At 36.6% G+C, this 18,826-nt stretch overlaps 1 protein-coding gene across 1 annotated transcript in view; it reads right to left on the bottom strand.

The window, feature by feature from the left end:
• The window catches only part of Sugct (succinyl-CoA:glutarate-CoA transferase), a 552,732-nt gene that overhangs the window by 311,438 nt on the left and 222,468 nt on the right, over positions 1–18,826 (bottom strand). The window contains exon 12 of the mRNA XM_090332615.1: positions 2,917–3,019. Within this exon, the coding sequence (XP_090188741.1) occupies positions 2,917–3,019 (103 nt within the window). The remainder of the gene's footprint in view (positions 1–2,916; positions 3,020–18,826) is intronic.

Below are 18,826 nucleotides of genomic sequence, written 5' to 3'. Positions count from 1 at the left end.
AAATCTTTATTAGATTTACTGAGTCAATCAAAAAAGTTTCTAAACAATTGTTTTTAGATAGTACCTTAATGCTTTCATAATGTCTTTTCTCACATTTTAAATCTGATTTTTTTGCACATTACTTTTGCATTTTTAATTTTTACGGAATTCTAAAATAACAAACATTTCCAAGTATGAGGTAAAGAGAGCTCCCTAGCCACTTGTATATAACACAATTCCAAGATTTACAATTTCCACATTCATTTTTGCCGATAAAATGTAATTGCTGTGCACCAGTTGAACACATCTGTTACCCTAGCTACTCAGAAGGCTGAGATCTAAGAATTTGGGCTCAAAGTCAGCCTGGCAAGAGATTTTGTGAGTCTCTTAACTCCAGCTAACTACCAAAAAGCTGGAAGTTGAGCTGCAGTTCAAGGGGTAGAGAGCCTTGAACAAAACAGTTCAGAGACAGCATCCAGGCCCTGAGTTCAAGACCCTGGACCAGAACAATTTTTAAGTGATCATATCACATTACTCTCATTTTCTTTTGAAAAATCCACATCACACATGTATTTGGGCATTTAAATTCCAAGTAACACTATAATCAACTTTCTTCTTGACTCTGGGGTACAATTATCAACAACAATCACAGGATGATGAAATATGTTTGATGCTAGAACTGTAACAAGAATTACTTAGAATTGGCTTTTTTTTTTTTGGTGAGTCAACTACTACCAAAGTATAAAAGATAGTAGGTAATATAAATCTTCTCCATTTACTAAAAAGCCTGAGTACCAAAAATGTACTAGAGAAAAAAATAGAAAAATTTTAGCAGGACCAAAACAGTTGAAGTAATTAGTTTTCTCTATAGTAATTAAACTGCACTGCAAGAGGAAATTAGATATGAAAATCCCAATTAGCCTATATTCATTCTGAATCATTGTGTCAGATGAACAACTTTAAGATACTTCCCAAGTAGAGCTTTGGATCTTTGTACATAAATGTTTAAAATGAATGGTCATATTAGAATACATCTATTGATGTGGTTTTGTTGGGTTTGGGGGGGGTGTGGTCATGGGGCTTGAACTTAGCCTGGGCGCTGTCCCTGAGCTCTTCAACTCAAGCCTACTGCTCTACCCTTGAGCCACAGCCCCACTTCCCCTTTTCTAGTGCTCAATTGAAGATAAGAGTCTCATGTTCTTTAGGGCCCCGGCTGGCTTTGAACCTTGATCCTCAGATTCCAGCCTCCTGAGTAGCTAGGATTATAGGCATGAGCCACCATGCCCAGCACATCTATTGATATTTAAGGATAAATTCTTTCCGTTGGTGCCTTTATCCCTGATAAAACATAGATGGCACAACCAAAATGGCAATGGAGAGGTGCTAAGGAAATATCTCCAGAGAAAGGTGTCCCCAGTGAAAATAAACCTAAAACTCTGCAGCACTTAGTCCAACAATCTAAAACAGGGCTGGTTCTTATTCAGTTATGCATCCAGGCATTCATGTACCTTTTCCACTGCTACAAATCACCAGGTGTTACTGCACTGATGTCTGAGGTGCTTCCAGAAAGCACATTCCAAATGAGGAATCCTTGGCTCAAGCCATACTGACCGTTATTTCCTTAACAAAACTCACAGCCTTGGTAGAAAAAAAAACAACAGAAAGGAAAATTCCTGAGTTCATTCACCTGTTTCCTCAAGTGTACATTACAGTCACAGAATTAAATGTGCTCCATAAGGCCATATAGGATGACACTAAATGAAAGGACCTCCAGGATATAGAAACAAAAGCCATATAATGAGTGATTGTTGCTCTTAATATACTGTTATCTCTCATCTCTTTTGCTGTCCCTTGGTTATCCCATATTGTTACAATATTTCACCTTGTTATCTGATAAATTGGACATATGCGTATTTGGTTATTTGAAATAGGATAGGGAAGAGGGGGAAACAAGATGAGGGGCGGGGTGGGAGGAGGGAAATGGGGACCAAGACATGCGAAAAGGTATCAATGTTTGTGAAGTAATGCACATTCTATGTGGTGAATATAATGTAACCCTTCTATTAATTACAATAAAAATATATGGAAAAATATACGGTAAAAAGAAGAATTAAATGTGCTCCAAATTCCTTTTAAATAGATATGGAGGTAAAATCAAGGTTATCCAAATTAAAGGTAAATTTCTATCAATAGCATCCTACTACCAAAAGGTATATTCCATTTTCAATAATTAAATTCTAATTAAAACATATCAGGAAAGTGGAGTTTCTCCACATTTGGGGGTTAATATATGAGATAAGGTACATTCCTTGTAGTTATATTAATTGAAATAATAATAGCAAACACCTTAACAGCAACTAAAACTAATCATCTCTACTGTGTTATAGGACAAACTTTTTTTCAGTTCACCCTCTACCTGGGCCTCAAGGAAGCTGTTAAGCAATGGATGACAGTCTCTCCTGGAGTCTAATTATACCTCACAACAACACACATTAATCAAAGAATATGAATACCTTTAATTGGAAGAACTAAATATGACTTGCTTAGGGCATTTTAAGACAGAAATATGAACAGGACTCCGCTGTAACTGTGAAAATTCTCATATATATATATATATATATTGCTATAAAGATGACCTTTGAGAGTCTGGCCTCAATCTCTTTATCTACATTTCTGTTTTCAGGAAAAAAAATAAGTATTTTGACCTTGAAATTTTTGTGTGAAGGAATAGGTTAGATCTGACAGATGGAGAAATATGAGTGTAGATGGCTGGTTATCAATTGTGAATTTTTTGTTTGTTTCAGACCACGGTTTGAACTTAATGGAGAAAAAAAAAATCACAGTATGTGGCTTAACCTTAAGATTGATGGCTAACATGCTTTTATATAAACAATCTGGATAGAAAAGACAAGCAACCAAAAACTTCCAAATACAAACCTGGGGTTCTTCAAATATTTCCTTCATACTGTTGATCGGACCATACGGGATCCCACTGCCTTCAAAGAGACATAACCATTTTTTGGTTACTTCTTCTATAAACCTAGAAGCAGACAAAAGAAAGGATACAATTTTTATAAACTAAAGAGAAAAAAACCTTTTCCTTTATGTAGAAGAAAAAATACATTTCTTTTGTTGGTGGTGGTGTGGTGGTGGTCATAGGGCTTGAACTCAGGGCCTGGGTGTTGTCCCTGAACTATGTTGCTCAAAGATAGTGCTCCACCACTTTGAGCCACAGCCTCACTTCTGGTTTCCTGGTGGTTAGAGATAAGAGTCTCACCAACGCAGGCTTTGAACTGTGATCCTCAGATCTCAGTATCCTGAGTGTGAGACACCAAGGCCCAACCAAAAAAGACATTTCTAAGGCTGTCATTATTTAGAGTTTTGAGAGAAAATTGTCTCTATGAAATGACTTGAACAGCTACCTATGCATGGGTAAGAGTATTCACACAGACCCCACGGTCTAAAAATTCACCACAAAAAAATGTAATTCCTCCTTTTTTATTCCTGTGTATCCTTTGACACAAAGTCTCATCATAAAGAAAAGCTTTGTGGCAAATGAAGTCAGTTGAGATCCAAACATGGTGGTAAGTGATTTGCATATAATAATTACTATTGCCATTACAAAGAGTCATTATTTATCTTAAATAATACTTACAAATATTATTATTGCATGGTGTCATTACTTTTTTACTTTGGGAATGCATACTAGACTGGCATAGACACTGATGCACTAAATTATTTCTCAAAACAAAGTAAAGCAATGTAGCTGTTTTAAAAGAAAAGTATATGTGAAGTATATAGGACTTAACAACAATCACTTCCCTACAACTCTTTAGCTGTTTATTTGCACTGTGATTTAGGAATTGGAGTTCTAGACATACAAAGACTCATATTTCTGTTTAGGCAACAAAATTCAAATTCATCCCTATCTTTTCTTCTACAATTTAAAATTGTAATTCACACACAAGAAAGCATATTTAATTTCCTTTATTTTCTATTAGGCCAACAGGAAGCAGAGAGCTAATTTATTAATTAGATTTACTGTTTCTTTCTTCTCTGGTAAAACAGTAAATACAGAAGCAGTATTTTGTGACACAATAATCATTTCTGTGTAAAGAACTTGAGAACCAGTCATTGCTGAAATAGCACACTGCTTTTACTTCACTAATTATCTAATCATTAGCAAAAGGGGTTTTGTTTGTTTTCTGCTGGTCCTGGGTCTTGAACTCAGGGACTGGGCATTGTCCCTGAGCTTCTTTTGCTTAAGTCTAGCTGTCTACTACTTGAGCCACCATACCATTTCCAGCTCTTCTGGTAGTTTATTAGAGATAAGAGTTTCATGGACTTTCTTATGCTGGCTTCAACCATGATCCTCAGATCTCAGCCACCTGCATAGCTAGGATTACAGATGTAAGCCACCAGCTTCTGGTATCAAAGAGATGTTTTTAAACACTAGCTAAAGCTGGGTATAGTGGCTCACAGCTGTAATCCTAGCTACACAGGTGGCTGAGATGTGAGGGTTGCAGTTCCAAGCAAACCTGGGCACTAAAGTCCATGAGACTCTTATGTCCAATTAACCACAGAAAACTGAAAGTGGTGCTGTGGCTCAAGGGGTAAGGTTGTAGCCTTGAGCTGAAGAGTTCAGGGACAGCACCCAGGCTCAGAGTTCCAGCCTCACGAACCCCACACACACAAAAAAAAAAAAAAAAGAAAGAAAAAACAAAAAGAAAAGAAAGGAAACACTGGCCAAAATGGATTATTATGCTGGAAATATAGTAGATATTTTATATCCATGCAATTCTACTCAATTCTCAGGTACATATCCAGAATTAGCCATAGATTTGCAGACTTCATATGAACTTATTTCTCAAATTTGCAAAACAACAAAAATACTTCAAAAACACTTTTCTGATCACCAATTAGTAGACAAAAAAAATCATAAAGAGAAAAGAGCTAATTAGCAAAAGTAAAGTTAAATATATTATCGAAAAGCCTATTACATGAACTCTATGAAGAAATAATGTTCCATCAAATAATAACATAAAGACACAATAAAAAATTTTAATGAAGATAATATAGATTTCACTAGGAAACTAATTCCATTCCTATATTTTTATAGTGAATTTATTCTTTTTTTTGCCAGTCCTGGGCATTGAACTCAGGGCCTGAGCACTGTCCTTGGGCTTTCTCAAAACCAAAGCTCCACCAGTTGGGCCACAGCACCACTTCTGGCTTTTTTCCTATGAATATGGTACTGAAGAATCCAACCCGGGTCTTTGTGCATGCTAGGCAAGCAATCTACCAATAGGCCACAAACTCCCGGCCCAAACTTTTATTTTTGCCAGTCCGGGGCTTGAGCTCAGGGCCTGAGCACTGTCCTTGGACTTTCTCAAGGATAGAGCTCTACCACTTGAGCTTCAGCACCGCTTCTGGCTTTTTTTCTATGTATGTGGTACTGAGGAATTGAACCCAGGTCTTCATGCATGCTAGGCAAGCACTCTACCACAAGGCCAAAGTCCTGGCCCTCCTATTTGTTTTGATGGGTAAAGATTTTTCATTATAGGGTCAGGTATTATGACATATGTAAATATAATCTCAACTACACAGGAGACCAAGGTAGAAGTACATAAGCTAACCAAGAGGGAGAGAAAGAAGGATTACAGTCCAAGGCAAAACGGAAAAGAGCGGGCCTGGGAGTTTGGCCTAGTGGTAGAGTGCTTGCCTAGTATGCATGAAGACCCGGGTTCGATTCCTCAGTACCATATACATAGAAAAAAAAAAAGCCAGAAATGGTCCTGAGGCTCAAGTGGTAGAGCTCTAGCCTTAAGAAAAGTTCAAGGACAGTGCTCAGGCCCTGAGCTCAAGCCCAGGACTGGCAAAAACAAACAAACAAACAAACAAACAAACAAAAAAACGGAAAAGAGCATGACAATCAATCTCGGAAACAAACTAATTCAAAAGGTCTGGAGACATGGCTCAAATAATGTTTATACTTTTCTACAAGCACAAGGCTATGAGTTCAAACAAAAGAGCCACCAAAAATAAATACATATATTCTCGATAGAATAAATACATGCATATAAATATTTATTTATGCATATATATATTTTGTCCATACATTTAAATGTTAAGCCAGTGATGTTAACTATCACTATTCAATGAACAAAAAAGAAATACTTTTAAATACTGAATCAATGCTAAATTTTGAATACTGAATACATACGAAATTCTACATACTGACAAATACATTGTGTTGACATTATGATACAATGTTTAAATATCATGCTTCTAATTGATTTTTCATATCATGCTTTATATTTAATGACTGTTAAAGTCATCTCCTGGCCAAGAGTTCTAAAATGTACATAGATATACATCATCAGAATGCTCTATGCTGAAAGATTAAAAGAGATACTTTGAGCTTGGAGACTTTTCGATCAGGGCATCAATGACATAAATTTTTATAAATAGAGGTTCTAATGGTTGGATGTACTTTCAAGTAGAATGATCAGCACTGGACTCATGCATGCCCAGAAGATTGACATAGAAAATGCATGTCAATATCCAAAGGAACTCTCAGCTGCAGACTAGTCCCAGGAAACTCATGGAAATACTTGAAGTTTTAGTACTTATCCAAGCTTTTCACCACTGGGCAAAAAAGAAGAATTTATTTCATGTTATGGCAAACAGCAGATACACGTTGGAAGTGAGACTGAGGGCAGAGGCTGTGTCTGCAACTGTGGCTTTGACCCCTATTGGTCTCTATATGGCTGTGAGCGTGGAAACGTTCTTACATGCCCTAAACTGAATAGTCAGAGATGGAACAGACTGCATTCCTTCTCTCCCAGAGGGCATCTTCATCATCTTCTGAAAATCTATCTCTTGATCTAAGTCTGATGTGGAATCTTTCCCTTCATCTATGCAAAGAAAAAGCTCATAAGCATATGTTTTTATTAACCACAAAACTCCTGCTAAAAAGAAAAGAAAAGAGAAATGCTGATGCAAACCACTCAGGGAAATCCTAGAGATAAGACAAGGATGAGTCTTTAGATCCAGCTCTCAAAGCAAAGACTTCTGCTAGGAAGTTACTTCAAGCCTCATAAACAACCCAGACTTAATTATGAACTTACTAAATTAACCCATAGATTTAATTGTCAAATAGACTGGAATGTAATTTCCTAACTTTGCGATTAAACTTAAAAACATAAACCTCTTCTCTTTAGAGAATGGGCTGGAGCTTCAAAGAAGCCCAATCCAAGACACAAGCCACTAGGGAGGATGCGAGGAATGCTTGTTAACATTGACAATAAGTAAACGTTCATTGTTAAACTGCTTCATTTATATTTGTCTGTTTTATTCTCACAACCATGTTAGGAGATAAGTAATTTCTGAATTTAACCAACAGGAAATTAGGAAAATAAATTTGTTCCAATTCATATGGCTTTTAAAGTCAGCAGTTGTATTTCACACTGAGCTGGTTGAACTCAAAGCCACTTATGATGCACAAAGAAAGACTTTAACAGAACCCAAGCAGAAGGCAGTCCACATATTGCATGCAGGATATTTGATCAGAGATGGTTTTCTTCAAGGCAGAGTGGAGCTGAAAGTGTTCCTCTTTTAAACTAGATGCTTGTTCATTTCCAGTATGTATACTTCAATATATATTTCCTTACATGAATACTCCCTAGTTCCAGATTCTTTAAGGAAAAATTTGGGTTATATCTGCCATGGAAATATAGCAATAAAAAAGACAGCCTGTGTGTGTGTTCAATGTTCATAATGGACAACACAGTGATTAATGTGGAAATGGGTGAATTATAACTCAGGATGCTCTGATAAAGATCTGCATGAATATCTTATAGTCAATATGTCAGAAAGAAAGTCTTGCAATGGCACTGGATGTCTAACAAAGGGTTTAAAAATGAGGCAAAATTTGAGCCAGAGTCTAAAGATGAGATGGAACTTTCCAGGTGAAAGATGGGAGGCATGTGGGCATGGAAATGTGTACAATGAGCCAATCAGGAAAGAGACTGAAATCTCCTGTACTGTGAGAGAGGAAGTTTATCACAAGAGTACAGACAGTCTTGTCTGTTAAGCTCGGGGTACTAGATGTCTGTTGTCAGCTAGGGATACAGAGAAGTTCTTCAACAGAGGACTGATACTCAGCACCAATGCAGAGCAGAATGCTGATGACTGAACTACAGAGAAGGAAACAGCAGACCACGTGTTGTTGCCTTCTGATGCATCTCAATTCTGTCTCCATCTATTCTTCCATATTTTGATCAATGGTAAACAAATTTCCTTGGAAAAACCTTTTTTCTTGATGTTCTTACCCCTTTTAGTAATCACTGTATGCATCTATTTCCTTTTTTACAGCAAATAGGAAAATATTTAATTTATCCATTTATAGTATCAATTTACCAAGACTTAGGCATGAATATATAATATATTCCTACATAAAGCAATTTTTCATATATTTTTATTGAAATTAATAGAAGGGTTACATTATATTCACCAGATAGAAGGTGCAGTACTTCACATACATTGATACCCTTTGTCATGTCATGGTCCCCATATCCCTCCCCACTCTCCGCCGTTCATGTTGTTTTCCCCCCTTCCCTATCCAATTTCAAATAACCAATCAAGCATGCATACAATGTATCAGATAACAAGGTGAAATACTGTAACAATATGAGATAACCAAGGGACAGAAAAAGAGATGAGAGATAACATAGTACATTAAGGACAACAATCACTCATTATATGTGTATGCATCTATTTCTAACCAGTTACTACTGGTAAGCCTCTGAACTCTGATTTGATCATTAATTCCTTTTCAAAGCCAGTCTCCAGTGATTTCCAATTCCACTTGGCAAATCTAATATTCTTTCCAGAGTCCTCAACCTTCCTATCTGCACAACAGTTGATGGCATTCACTAATATATAATTTAGATCATGTGATTGATAGTCTAATTTTATTTTCTTTAATACAATATCTTTAACCATTTCTGCTGCTTTAATTTCTATTATTTATTTATCTAGCTATGGTCTTAGTAATTGAACTCCTGGTTTATTTATCACATAGTTTTTATACTTTTCACTAGACCAACCTCAGACTACACTCTTCCTATTTCTATATCCTTCATGGCTGGGTCCACATGTTTAAATCATAATAGCTGGTTATTAAGATAAGGGTCCCACTAAATTTTGCCCATGCTGACCAGCCACTATTAATCTATCTCCATCTTCTAAATAGGTGGAATTATAGGCATATGCCATCACACTCTCCAGTGTAAACATATCATGTTATATCTTACTCATTACCATGGTTTGAATAATTGACCCAAAAATAAACTATAAATTGAAGGCTTGGTGACCAGCCCATGACACAATTAGGAGGTGGTAGAATCTTTAAAAGGTAGGACCTAATTTAGTAAGTTTTGGACTAATTAGTAATCAGTCTACTGAGATTATTCAGAAAGTACAGGAAGTGGTATAAGGTTTGACAAGATATAGGTTTGCATATGACCTTCTAAAAATATGTTAATAACATTAATAATTTTAAAATCAAAATAACCATTTAGAAAACATTTACTGAGTCCGAGACACTGTGGTAAGCAGTTTACCATTATGTCATGGTAATTCAAAATGCCACTTAATCTTCATAGTAATCCTATTAGGGTGGTAGCAACATTATATTAATTTTAAAGATAAGCAAAACCTTCATGGGTATGTGTCTGTGTGTGTATTGTTCATAAAGAAATTTCTACAAGAAGAAAGAGGATCCTACTGTTCTGCTGGTGGAAATATAAACTAGTACAACTTAGAATGCAGTTTGGAGGTTCATCAAAAAACTAAACATAGACCTTCCCTACAACCCAGCCATACCACTCCTAAGCATTTACCCTGAGCAACATCACTCATGTCATGTTCATGGCTGCACTGTTCACAATAGCCAAGAGATGGAAATAATCCAGATGCTCCCACCTAGATGAATGGATACAAAAATTGTGGTATATAATATAGCCACCAGACAAGATAAAATAATGGCATTTGCTGGGAAGTAGATGGAACTAGAGAAAATCTTGTTGAATGAGATAAGGCAAGACCAAAGGAACAAAAGGTGCATGCTCTCCCTGATATGTGAATATTAGATCCAAACAATACAAGAGCGAAGACTTAATACTTAGGTTATCCAGGTCATTGACATGAATTTGGAGATATGAATATATCTATATAGACATATAGATCTATGATGGGATATATATTCTATAGACATATACTGATATATATTATATAGCTTGATATGTATCTATGACATAATGATTCAGCTTAATTTTAAATAAATTTTAAATTTTAAATTTAAAAATAAAAGCCAGAAGTGGAACTGTGGCTCAAGTGTTAGAGCACTAGCCTTGCATGAAAGAAGTTCAGGGACAACATCCAGGCCCTGAGTTTAAGCCCCAGGACCAGTAAAAAAAAAAAAAAGTCCTAATACTCATCTGAGTATTAGGATTCTTATGGCTGTGGAAATTAAATCTTAGAGAGGAGATCTGATAAGGCAGGTGATGAAAACACAAATCTACCAGCAATGGAACCCAGACCTAGTTTTCCTCTAGGCTTATTTTGTTTGGCGGATTCATTAGATATTAACAATGACTCATCCAAACTCTATCACAGGGTACCATTCTTAAGCCACTGCCAATCAAGCTACCTACATCCCACAAGTGACAGTAGGTAGTTGAGTGGGAAATGGAGGCAGAGATCATGTGTGCTGCCCAGAATCCAATCATCCCTGCCTTCTTTCTGGCTAGTAATAATGATACTATGTCTCTATAATGTCTTATAAGTTAACAAAGGTCTCCTGAGCTGATCTTTGTTAGACTTCTAGGAGAAAGGACAGATTATGTGTTGGCATTGACATTCATATGAATATTTTAATCCCAGAGCTCATCTCATCCCAAACTTTGCCATCTATGAAAGATAATCAGACAATAAAATTTATTAAGACAGATCTGACTATTAAGCTTAAGCCCCACCTGGTTTTGTGATTGTGGGTAAATTGTTTAACATCTCTGTTCTCAGGAATTTACACTAGTTGTGATTTGCTCAACATGGCATCACTTACAATACAAATAGAACGTAATAATAAAAACAGCATGTCTGTAATTGCAAACCCAATGTAGGAATTTTAACGTTTTATACAGCAGTCTATCTGATTATTTATGGATATAAAAGCCTAAGTTTCTGAGACTTCTCAAATGGATCTTTATGTGTGTATTTGTTGTTTATTGCTGTCATTCATTTCTTTTCCTATAAAACACCTGTGTTTGTAAATGCAGCCTCTAGGGTCAGTGATGATGGCTCTCAGGAATCTCCCCAGTCCTCATGGACAGTTGGAGCAGCTCTGCAGGGAGGTATGATGCAGAGATTTCAAGCTGGGCAGGAAGTAATAAATCAGGTATGTTTTACCAGGCAAACAACCAGAACTGTTTTGAAACAATTTAAATAGTTCTCAACATCATATACTTGTGTACAAGCCATAGATGTTGCAGATAATTTATTTTCTCATCCTTACAGCTGAGACCAAATCCAAAGCCTAAATTCCTGTAAATGATGAGCTTAGGCCTGCATGCCAACTCCACATTCTGAAGAGGCTCACTTTCATAAAAAGCTTTGCATGCCCTAGATGAAACTGGGAGGCTTCAAAATTATTGATAATCTGGCCACTGGTGGCTCACACTTGTAATTCTACCTACTCAGAAGGCTGTCTGGGGACTGTGGTCCAAAGCCAGTCTAGAGGAAAGTCCCTGAGATTCTTCTCTCCAGTTAATGATCAAAAATTCAGAAGCAGAGCTATAACTCAAGTGGTAGAGACCCAACCTTGGGTGAAAAAAGCTAAAGGACAGTGCTTAGGCCCTGGGTTTAAGCCCCAGAACCAGCCAAAAATCTTGTAATTATTTTTTAAATCAATGACAGTAATGTTGGGCAAATTAAATGTTTCTCCTTTCCTATCTCCTGCAAGAGTTTTTGAAGTATTTAAAGACAATTTCTCTCCATGATAGGTAGAGTTCTCTTAAATAAGAAGAGAGCAATGATCAAGGAAGAACTTGGAAGGATGTATGTCATGCCCTAAAGACAAGTAACTACCAACCAAGAATACTGTACCCAGCTAAGCTCTCATTCAAAGCCAAGGAAAAAATAAAAACCTTTCCACAGCAAGGAAAAATTGAAACAGTGTATATCGACCAAACCAGCATTACAGAAAGTTCTCAAAGATGTCCTGCACATTGAAAATCAGCACAAATATGATACCAACAGAGAAATGGCACCTGGTGACTACAGTGAGAACTGACAAGTCACAGGCCCTCATGAAATAGAAATAAGGCAGGAACTAAGAACCATTTTTCAATCCTAACCCTCTGCAATTAAACGACATAGACTCATTAGTTAGATCAAAAAACAAGACCCATCTTTCTGCTGTCTTTAAGAGACACATCTAACCCTAAAAGACAAGCATATGCTGAGAGTGAGAGGCTGGCATAAAATTTATCAAGCAAACGGCCACCATAAACAGGCTGGAGTTTCCATCCTTAGTAACTAAAATTCCCTGAGGTGCAAAGAAAGTTATTACATATTACTAAAGGGATTTCTCCTCCAAGAGGCTATAACCATCTTAAATATTTAAACACCTAATGGCGGAGCATCCAACTTCATCAAACAAACTTTACTCACACTAAAAATGCGCATAGATCCAAACACAATTGCTGGTGACTTTAGCACACCACTGTCACCTCTGTATAGATCAAGAAGGCAAAAAAAAAATCAGCAGAGAAACATCAGGATTGAACAATTGCACAGAACAACTAGACCTAACACACATCTGCAGATTATTCCATCCAGCAACACCAGAATATACATTTTTTTAGTAGCACATGGAACATTTTCTAAAATAGATCACATTTTAGGGCATAAAGCAAATCTGTGCAAATGCAGAAACACTGAGATTATTCCCTACATTCTCTCACACCACAACAGCATAAAACCAATCTCCACCAAAGAAAACCCTGTAACTCATGGAGATTGAACTGTTGGTCATTGAAGAGATCAGAGCAGAAATTCAACAGTTTATGTTATTTAACAAAAAGAAGCACACACAAAAAAACAGCTCCTTTGGAACACAGCAAAGGCAGTACTCAGAGGAAAATTTATAGCTCTGAGTGCCTACATTAACAAGTTGGACAACTCTCAAATCAAGGCTTGAGAAGTAGTATAACCACTACCTGACTGTAACCCCTCTATACATTATCACGGCAATAAAACACAGACAAAAAAGAATAGAGCAAAGTTCCAACAAAGGAGAAATCATATTCCTTTTCAGGTCATGGATTTTCCCCTAGTTTGAGCCATATCAACTACTATATTCAGAGTCTATGATAAAGATCTAAACCTTTGAGTTTTCTCAACTTATTTTCCACATGTATATTCAGAGCTGCAAAAAGGTATATTATTTGAGGATTCTACAGCTGCCTTTTCAGAGAGGATATATATCATGTGACAATCCAAATGCAATAACTAATGTATGTAATGCTATGTTACAAAAGCATTTCTTAGGTGCACATAGTGATTGCTTGCATAACTACAGATGCAAATTAATTTGCAAAATGTTAACTTGCCTACATGTTTATGCATAAATGGAAAGTATTCATGTATTCACTCTACACTGCTTTTATGGTAGAACTGCTGATATACTGACATGACAAAGATTATTTTCTGAAAGTAAGTTCTGACAATTGAACATCGGTAGCTCGAAACTCATTATGCTTTCACATTTTCTCTCATCTCCTTATTCACAGCACTATAACTACAACAGTGGATTTCCATTTCAGACCTTGGAGGTGGTGTTCCAGAGCAACATTTTCTACTTCCTTGATCTATGGAATACAAGGTCCAGATAAGTGTGATTTAAACTCCAAAATCATTTTGTACAATAATTAGATAGCTAGATAAGTATTTTTCAGACATTTACTGAAACCATTACAAAGACATTGCTAATAATTCAATAATACATGAATATAAAACTTCAATAAGGAATTCATCAACAGAATATTAATTCTGAAAACCTACAGAATGGGAGAAAATATTTGCAAATGATTCATTCAAGAAGATATTGATATCCATGGTATATAAATCATTCAAAAAATATCAATTATTTTTAACTCAAATAATACAATTAAGAAGTAGATCAACAATAGCCAACTTATGACTAGTTAAAATGATGCTAATAAAAATGAATTCCAAAAGGGCTGGGAGTTTGGCCTAGTAGTAGAGTGCTTGCCTAGCATGCATGAAGACCAGGGTTCAATTCCTCGCTACCACATACACAGAAAAAAGCCAGAAGTGGTGCAGTGGCTCAAGTAGTAGAGCTCTAGCCTTGAGAAAGTGAAAGGACAGTGCTCAGGCCCTGAGCTCAAACCCAGGACTGGCAAATAAAAAAAAAGAAATGAACTCCAAGATATGGAAACAAGAGGTTTTTTTAAAATGTAGTCTGTGAAGTCATTTCTTTTTTCTTTTGTTTCCTTTTTCTTTGGTTTATTTCCTGTTATCACTTTTTATTTTGGTGCCCCATGCCTTTATCTGATTTGGGGAAGGGAAGGAGAATAACAAAATGGCTAAAAGGATAAAGGATAAAGGGAGAACCACGGCAAGAGTGATACTCACAAGACACTAAATTGGAAATGAACTTTACAACTTACAGGGAAACAGAGAAAGGGAAAGTGGGAGAGAATGAGGAAGAGGGTAAAACAATTTGACAAGAAATGTGCTCTCATTGCCTTACTTTATGTATCTGTAACCCCTCTGCACATCATCTTTACAATAAAAATAAAATAAAATAAAAAGAAGTAAATCAAATAGCCAGGCACCAGTGGCTTATGACTATAACCCCACCTACTTGGGAATCTGAGATTAGGAGGAACACAGTTCAAGGTCAGCCTGGGCATACATGCAAGAATTTTTCTTAATCTTGGCACAAATGACACATGCTAGTCATTTCAGGCCAACTTGAACAAAAGTACATTTAAAAACTCTCTCTGAAAGGAAGAAGGCATGCACCTGTCATCCACTCATGGCAGATCATCTGAAATAGGTGTATTGTGGTCCAGGCAGAAGCCTGAGGAAAAAGGAAGACCTTATCTTAAGAATAACCAAGACCTGGCCAGGAGTTTGGCCTAATGGTTAAAGTGTTTGCTTAGCATGCATGAAGACCCGGGTTCGATTCCTTGGTACCACATACATAGAAAAAAGCCGGAAGTGGTGCTGAGCTCTAGCCTTGAGAAAGTCCAAGGGCAGTGCTCAGGCCCTGAGCTCAAGCCCAGGACTGGCAAAAAAAAAGAAAAAAGAATAACCAAGACCTAAGCCGGGAATTTAGCCTAGTGGTAGAGTGCTTGCCTAGCATGCACAAAGACCTGCGTTCAATTCCTCGGTACCACATACGTAGAAAAAAAGCCAGAAATGGTGCTATGGGGCTCAAGTGGTAGAGGTCTAGCCTTGAGAAAGCCCAGGGACAGTGCTCAGACCCTGAGTTCAAGGCTAAGGACTGGCAAAAAAATAAAAAAAAAAATAACCAGGGCCATTGACTAGGAGATAGAATGCTTGCCTAGCAAGCATAAGCCAATTCTGATTCAGATCCCAGTATAGAAAAAAACAAAGGACCAAATAACAAGACACTTCTGAAAAGATGACATAAGTAGTCAATTAACGGATGGGAAATATTATCAGTCTAATTGAGAATTAGGTATGAATTAAAACTGCAATTAGATAACATTTCACCCTAATTTTAAAAAATGAAACCATAAAAATGCTTTAAAGAATGCAGGGAAAGAAAATGTGAATGTATATACATGTCAAAATACATATAATATATATACTATTCATACATATACATGAATGGGAGCATTATTCGGCTAAGGAAAAGAATGAAATCCTGTCATTTGTAGCAGAATGGATACAAAGTAGAGAGCGCTGTGCCCACAAAAGTAAGCCAAAATAGACAGACAAATATGACATATTCTCACTCATTTGTAGAAACTAATAATTCAGTCTCACAGAAGACTGGGATGGAATATTGGTCACTATATATGAGGATGAGCAGAAAGGAGGCACCAAAACTCCGAGAAAATGGGGTGGGTCTGATTTTTATGTAGCCCAGTAGAAAAGAAAGACTACCAAATTCCCCACATAAAAACGATCTCTTTCCAAATTGTTCTGTAAATCACTGGATGCCAGTCAGCACTTCTACGCCTCTATATATTCACTCTACCTTGGTCATTATCACACATGTGCTGTGGGCAGTCTGATAGGGGTGAATGGCTTCTCCTGGTTATTTGAAGTTCTATTTCCCACAAATGGAGACATTTCGTATCTTGTCTTATAGACTATTTGTTGTTGGTGGTTCTTTTTATTATTTTGTTTTATACATTCTCTTATTTTTATAAAGTTGATTCCAAAAGAGAGAGAGCAAAAAAAGGATACTCTTAGGAGAGGAATAGAAAGGTACAATGCCTATGTGCATCTGATCCTACAAAATAATATTTATTTAAATGAGCTCCAGGAAATGATAGCCAGAATTTTTTTCTTTTTTGTAGTTTTTGTTTTCTTTCCTTTTTGTTCTGCTTGCTTGTTTATATGTCTTGGAGATGGGGAGGGACAGATGGTGAACATGCAGCAGTGGTACTCACTGGACACTATGTGGAAAATGAACTCTACAACTTGTGGGTGGGGATGGGAGGAAAAAATTGGAAGAGAGTGAAGGAAGGACTGACACTACCCACAACACAAATGCACTCTTTACATGATTCATTGGTAATTTTGTATATTACAAAAACAAATCCTCTATCAGTTTTATACCTTTCAAATTTCTTCTCATAGATAATAAATAGCTTGTCTTTAATTTTCTTTGTTTTCATATAAAATCATGTGTGTGTGTGTGTGTGTGTGTGTGTGTGTGTGTGTGTGTGTGTGTGTGTCGTGGGGATTGAAATCAGGGACTGTGTGCTGTACCTGAGCTTTTTTGGTCAAAGCTAGTATACTACCAGTTTGAGCCACAGTGCCATTTCTGGTTTTCTGGAAGTTACCTGGAGGTAAGGACCTCCTAGACTTTGCTGGCCTGGCTGACTTTAAACTACAATTCTCAGATCTCAACTACCTGAGTAGTCAGGATACAGGTGTATGCCACCAGTACCCAAGCATATAGAAACTTTTTTCTATCTATCTGGTAATACTGGTGTTTAAACCGTGCTTGCTAGGCTGTCACTCTACCATGTAAACCATATCTCTATTCCAGCTTTTGGCATTTTACTCTGGAGATGAAGTCTCATAAACAAAAAGTACATGGGCAGAAAATGCCCAGGACTGGCCTTAAAACATGACCCTCCAAATCTCAGTCTCCTGAGTAGCTAGAATTATATGCACAAAGTGTCCAACTAGAACCCTTTTATTCTAACTTACACAAAAATAATTGTTAATTGTTTTTCTTTAAGATTGCTGCTTTTGGGGTTGTTTTAAGGAACAGTGCCTAATTCAAGCGTTTGTTATAAGGAATTGGATGAATGCGTTCACACAATACATATTACTAATAGGTATTATGTAAGTATTAAATAAAGAAAACTGAATAGTTGTGGGAAGCAAGCTACTGTTAAATGGGGAAAGAGACTGGAATAGAAGCTTAGGAAACAAAATTTGGTGCAAGCCTGGTACTGGCCCTTTAGACAAACTGAATAAACTCAAATCAAATCAATGAGACTCCCTAGATGTAGGCTGCAGTTGACAATTCAGTAACTATAAACAGGCCTGTGGTACTTCTATAACTCACAGAGAAACAGCTGGAAATTGTCAGGTGCCATTTCTACCATAAACATCATCACAGATTTAATATTTCCAGTGGTTTCCTCAGATAGTATTTCTCTGAGGAATTTATCTCTACATATTATAAGTTATGGCTAACGTTATCTTTCTTTCTCCTAGCATTTGTTAGTTCTCTCTAATGTCTGCATCTTGATTTACAGAAAGCACAAATCTGGTGGCACAGAAGACACTCCAGGAAATATGGTCCTACATCTCATTTATAATGGTCACTCGGGACTTCCCACACAACTTGCTCTCAAAGACAGAGACCTGAGTATGGACGCAATATGCCTGAAGACACACACTAATCATTAGCACATTCACAATTCTGGTTCATAAAATTTATCATTTAGAGTGCAGAAATAACTTACTTTGTACAGATTCTGAGTGAACTCTGATTCATTCATTATAATGCTGTGGCCTAAACTGAATTATGGTCTCTATCTATAAAGGAGAAATTTGCCCTGATTACCAAGGCCCTGGGATATCAGACACCAGTGACTGCGCATGCTAAAAAAGAAATACTAGGTCTTTTCACAGAGATTCCTTTATGAAGAGTAAAGCAACATCAAATCATTGCAGAAAATTATTTCATCATTCACAGGAACCCAGTAGAAATAAAGTCAACTGTAACTGTATCACACAGAAATTATTTCAGTTTATTTCTTTCTCAGCATTTTTACATGCCCAAATATATTTTTAAAATTAAAAAGACATCACAATGCTATTGATCATTTTAAATTTACCAAACCTACATCCATATCAAGAAGTGTTACCTATTATTTCATAGTAATGATCAGAGAGTTTCTATTTTTTTCATTTATTTTTATTGTAATTAATAGAAGGGTTACATTATATTCGCCAGATAAAAGATGCATTAATTCACATACATTGATACCCTTTCTCATGTCTTGGTCCCCATTTCGTTCCCTCCCACCCCCAC

Source organism: Megascapheus bottae, chromosome 5 (assembly GCF_031878675.1).
Source record: "Megascapheus bottae isolate mThoBot1 chromosome 5, mThoBot2.hap1, whole genome shotgun sequence".
NCBI classification, from domain to species: domain Eukaryota; kingdom Metazoa; phylum Chordata; class Mammalia; order Rodentia; family Geomyidae; genus Megascapheus; species Megascapheus bottae.
The sequence above is the reverse complement of the archived record's forward strand: the minus strand, read 5'-3'. Positions and strand labels throughout refer to the sequence as shown.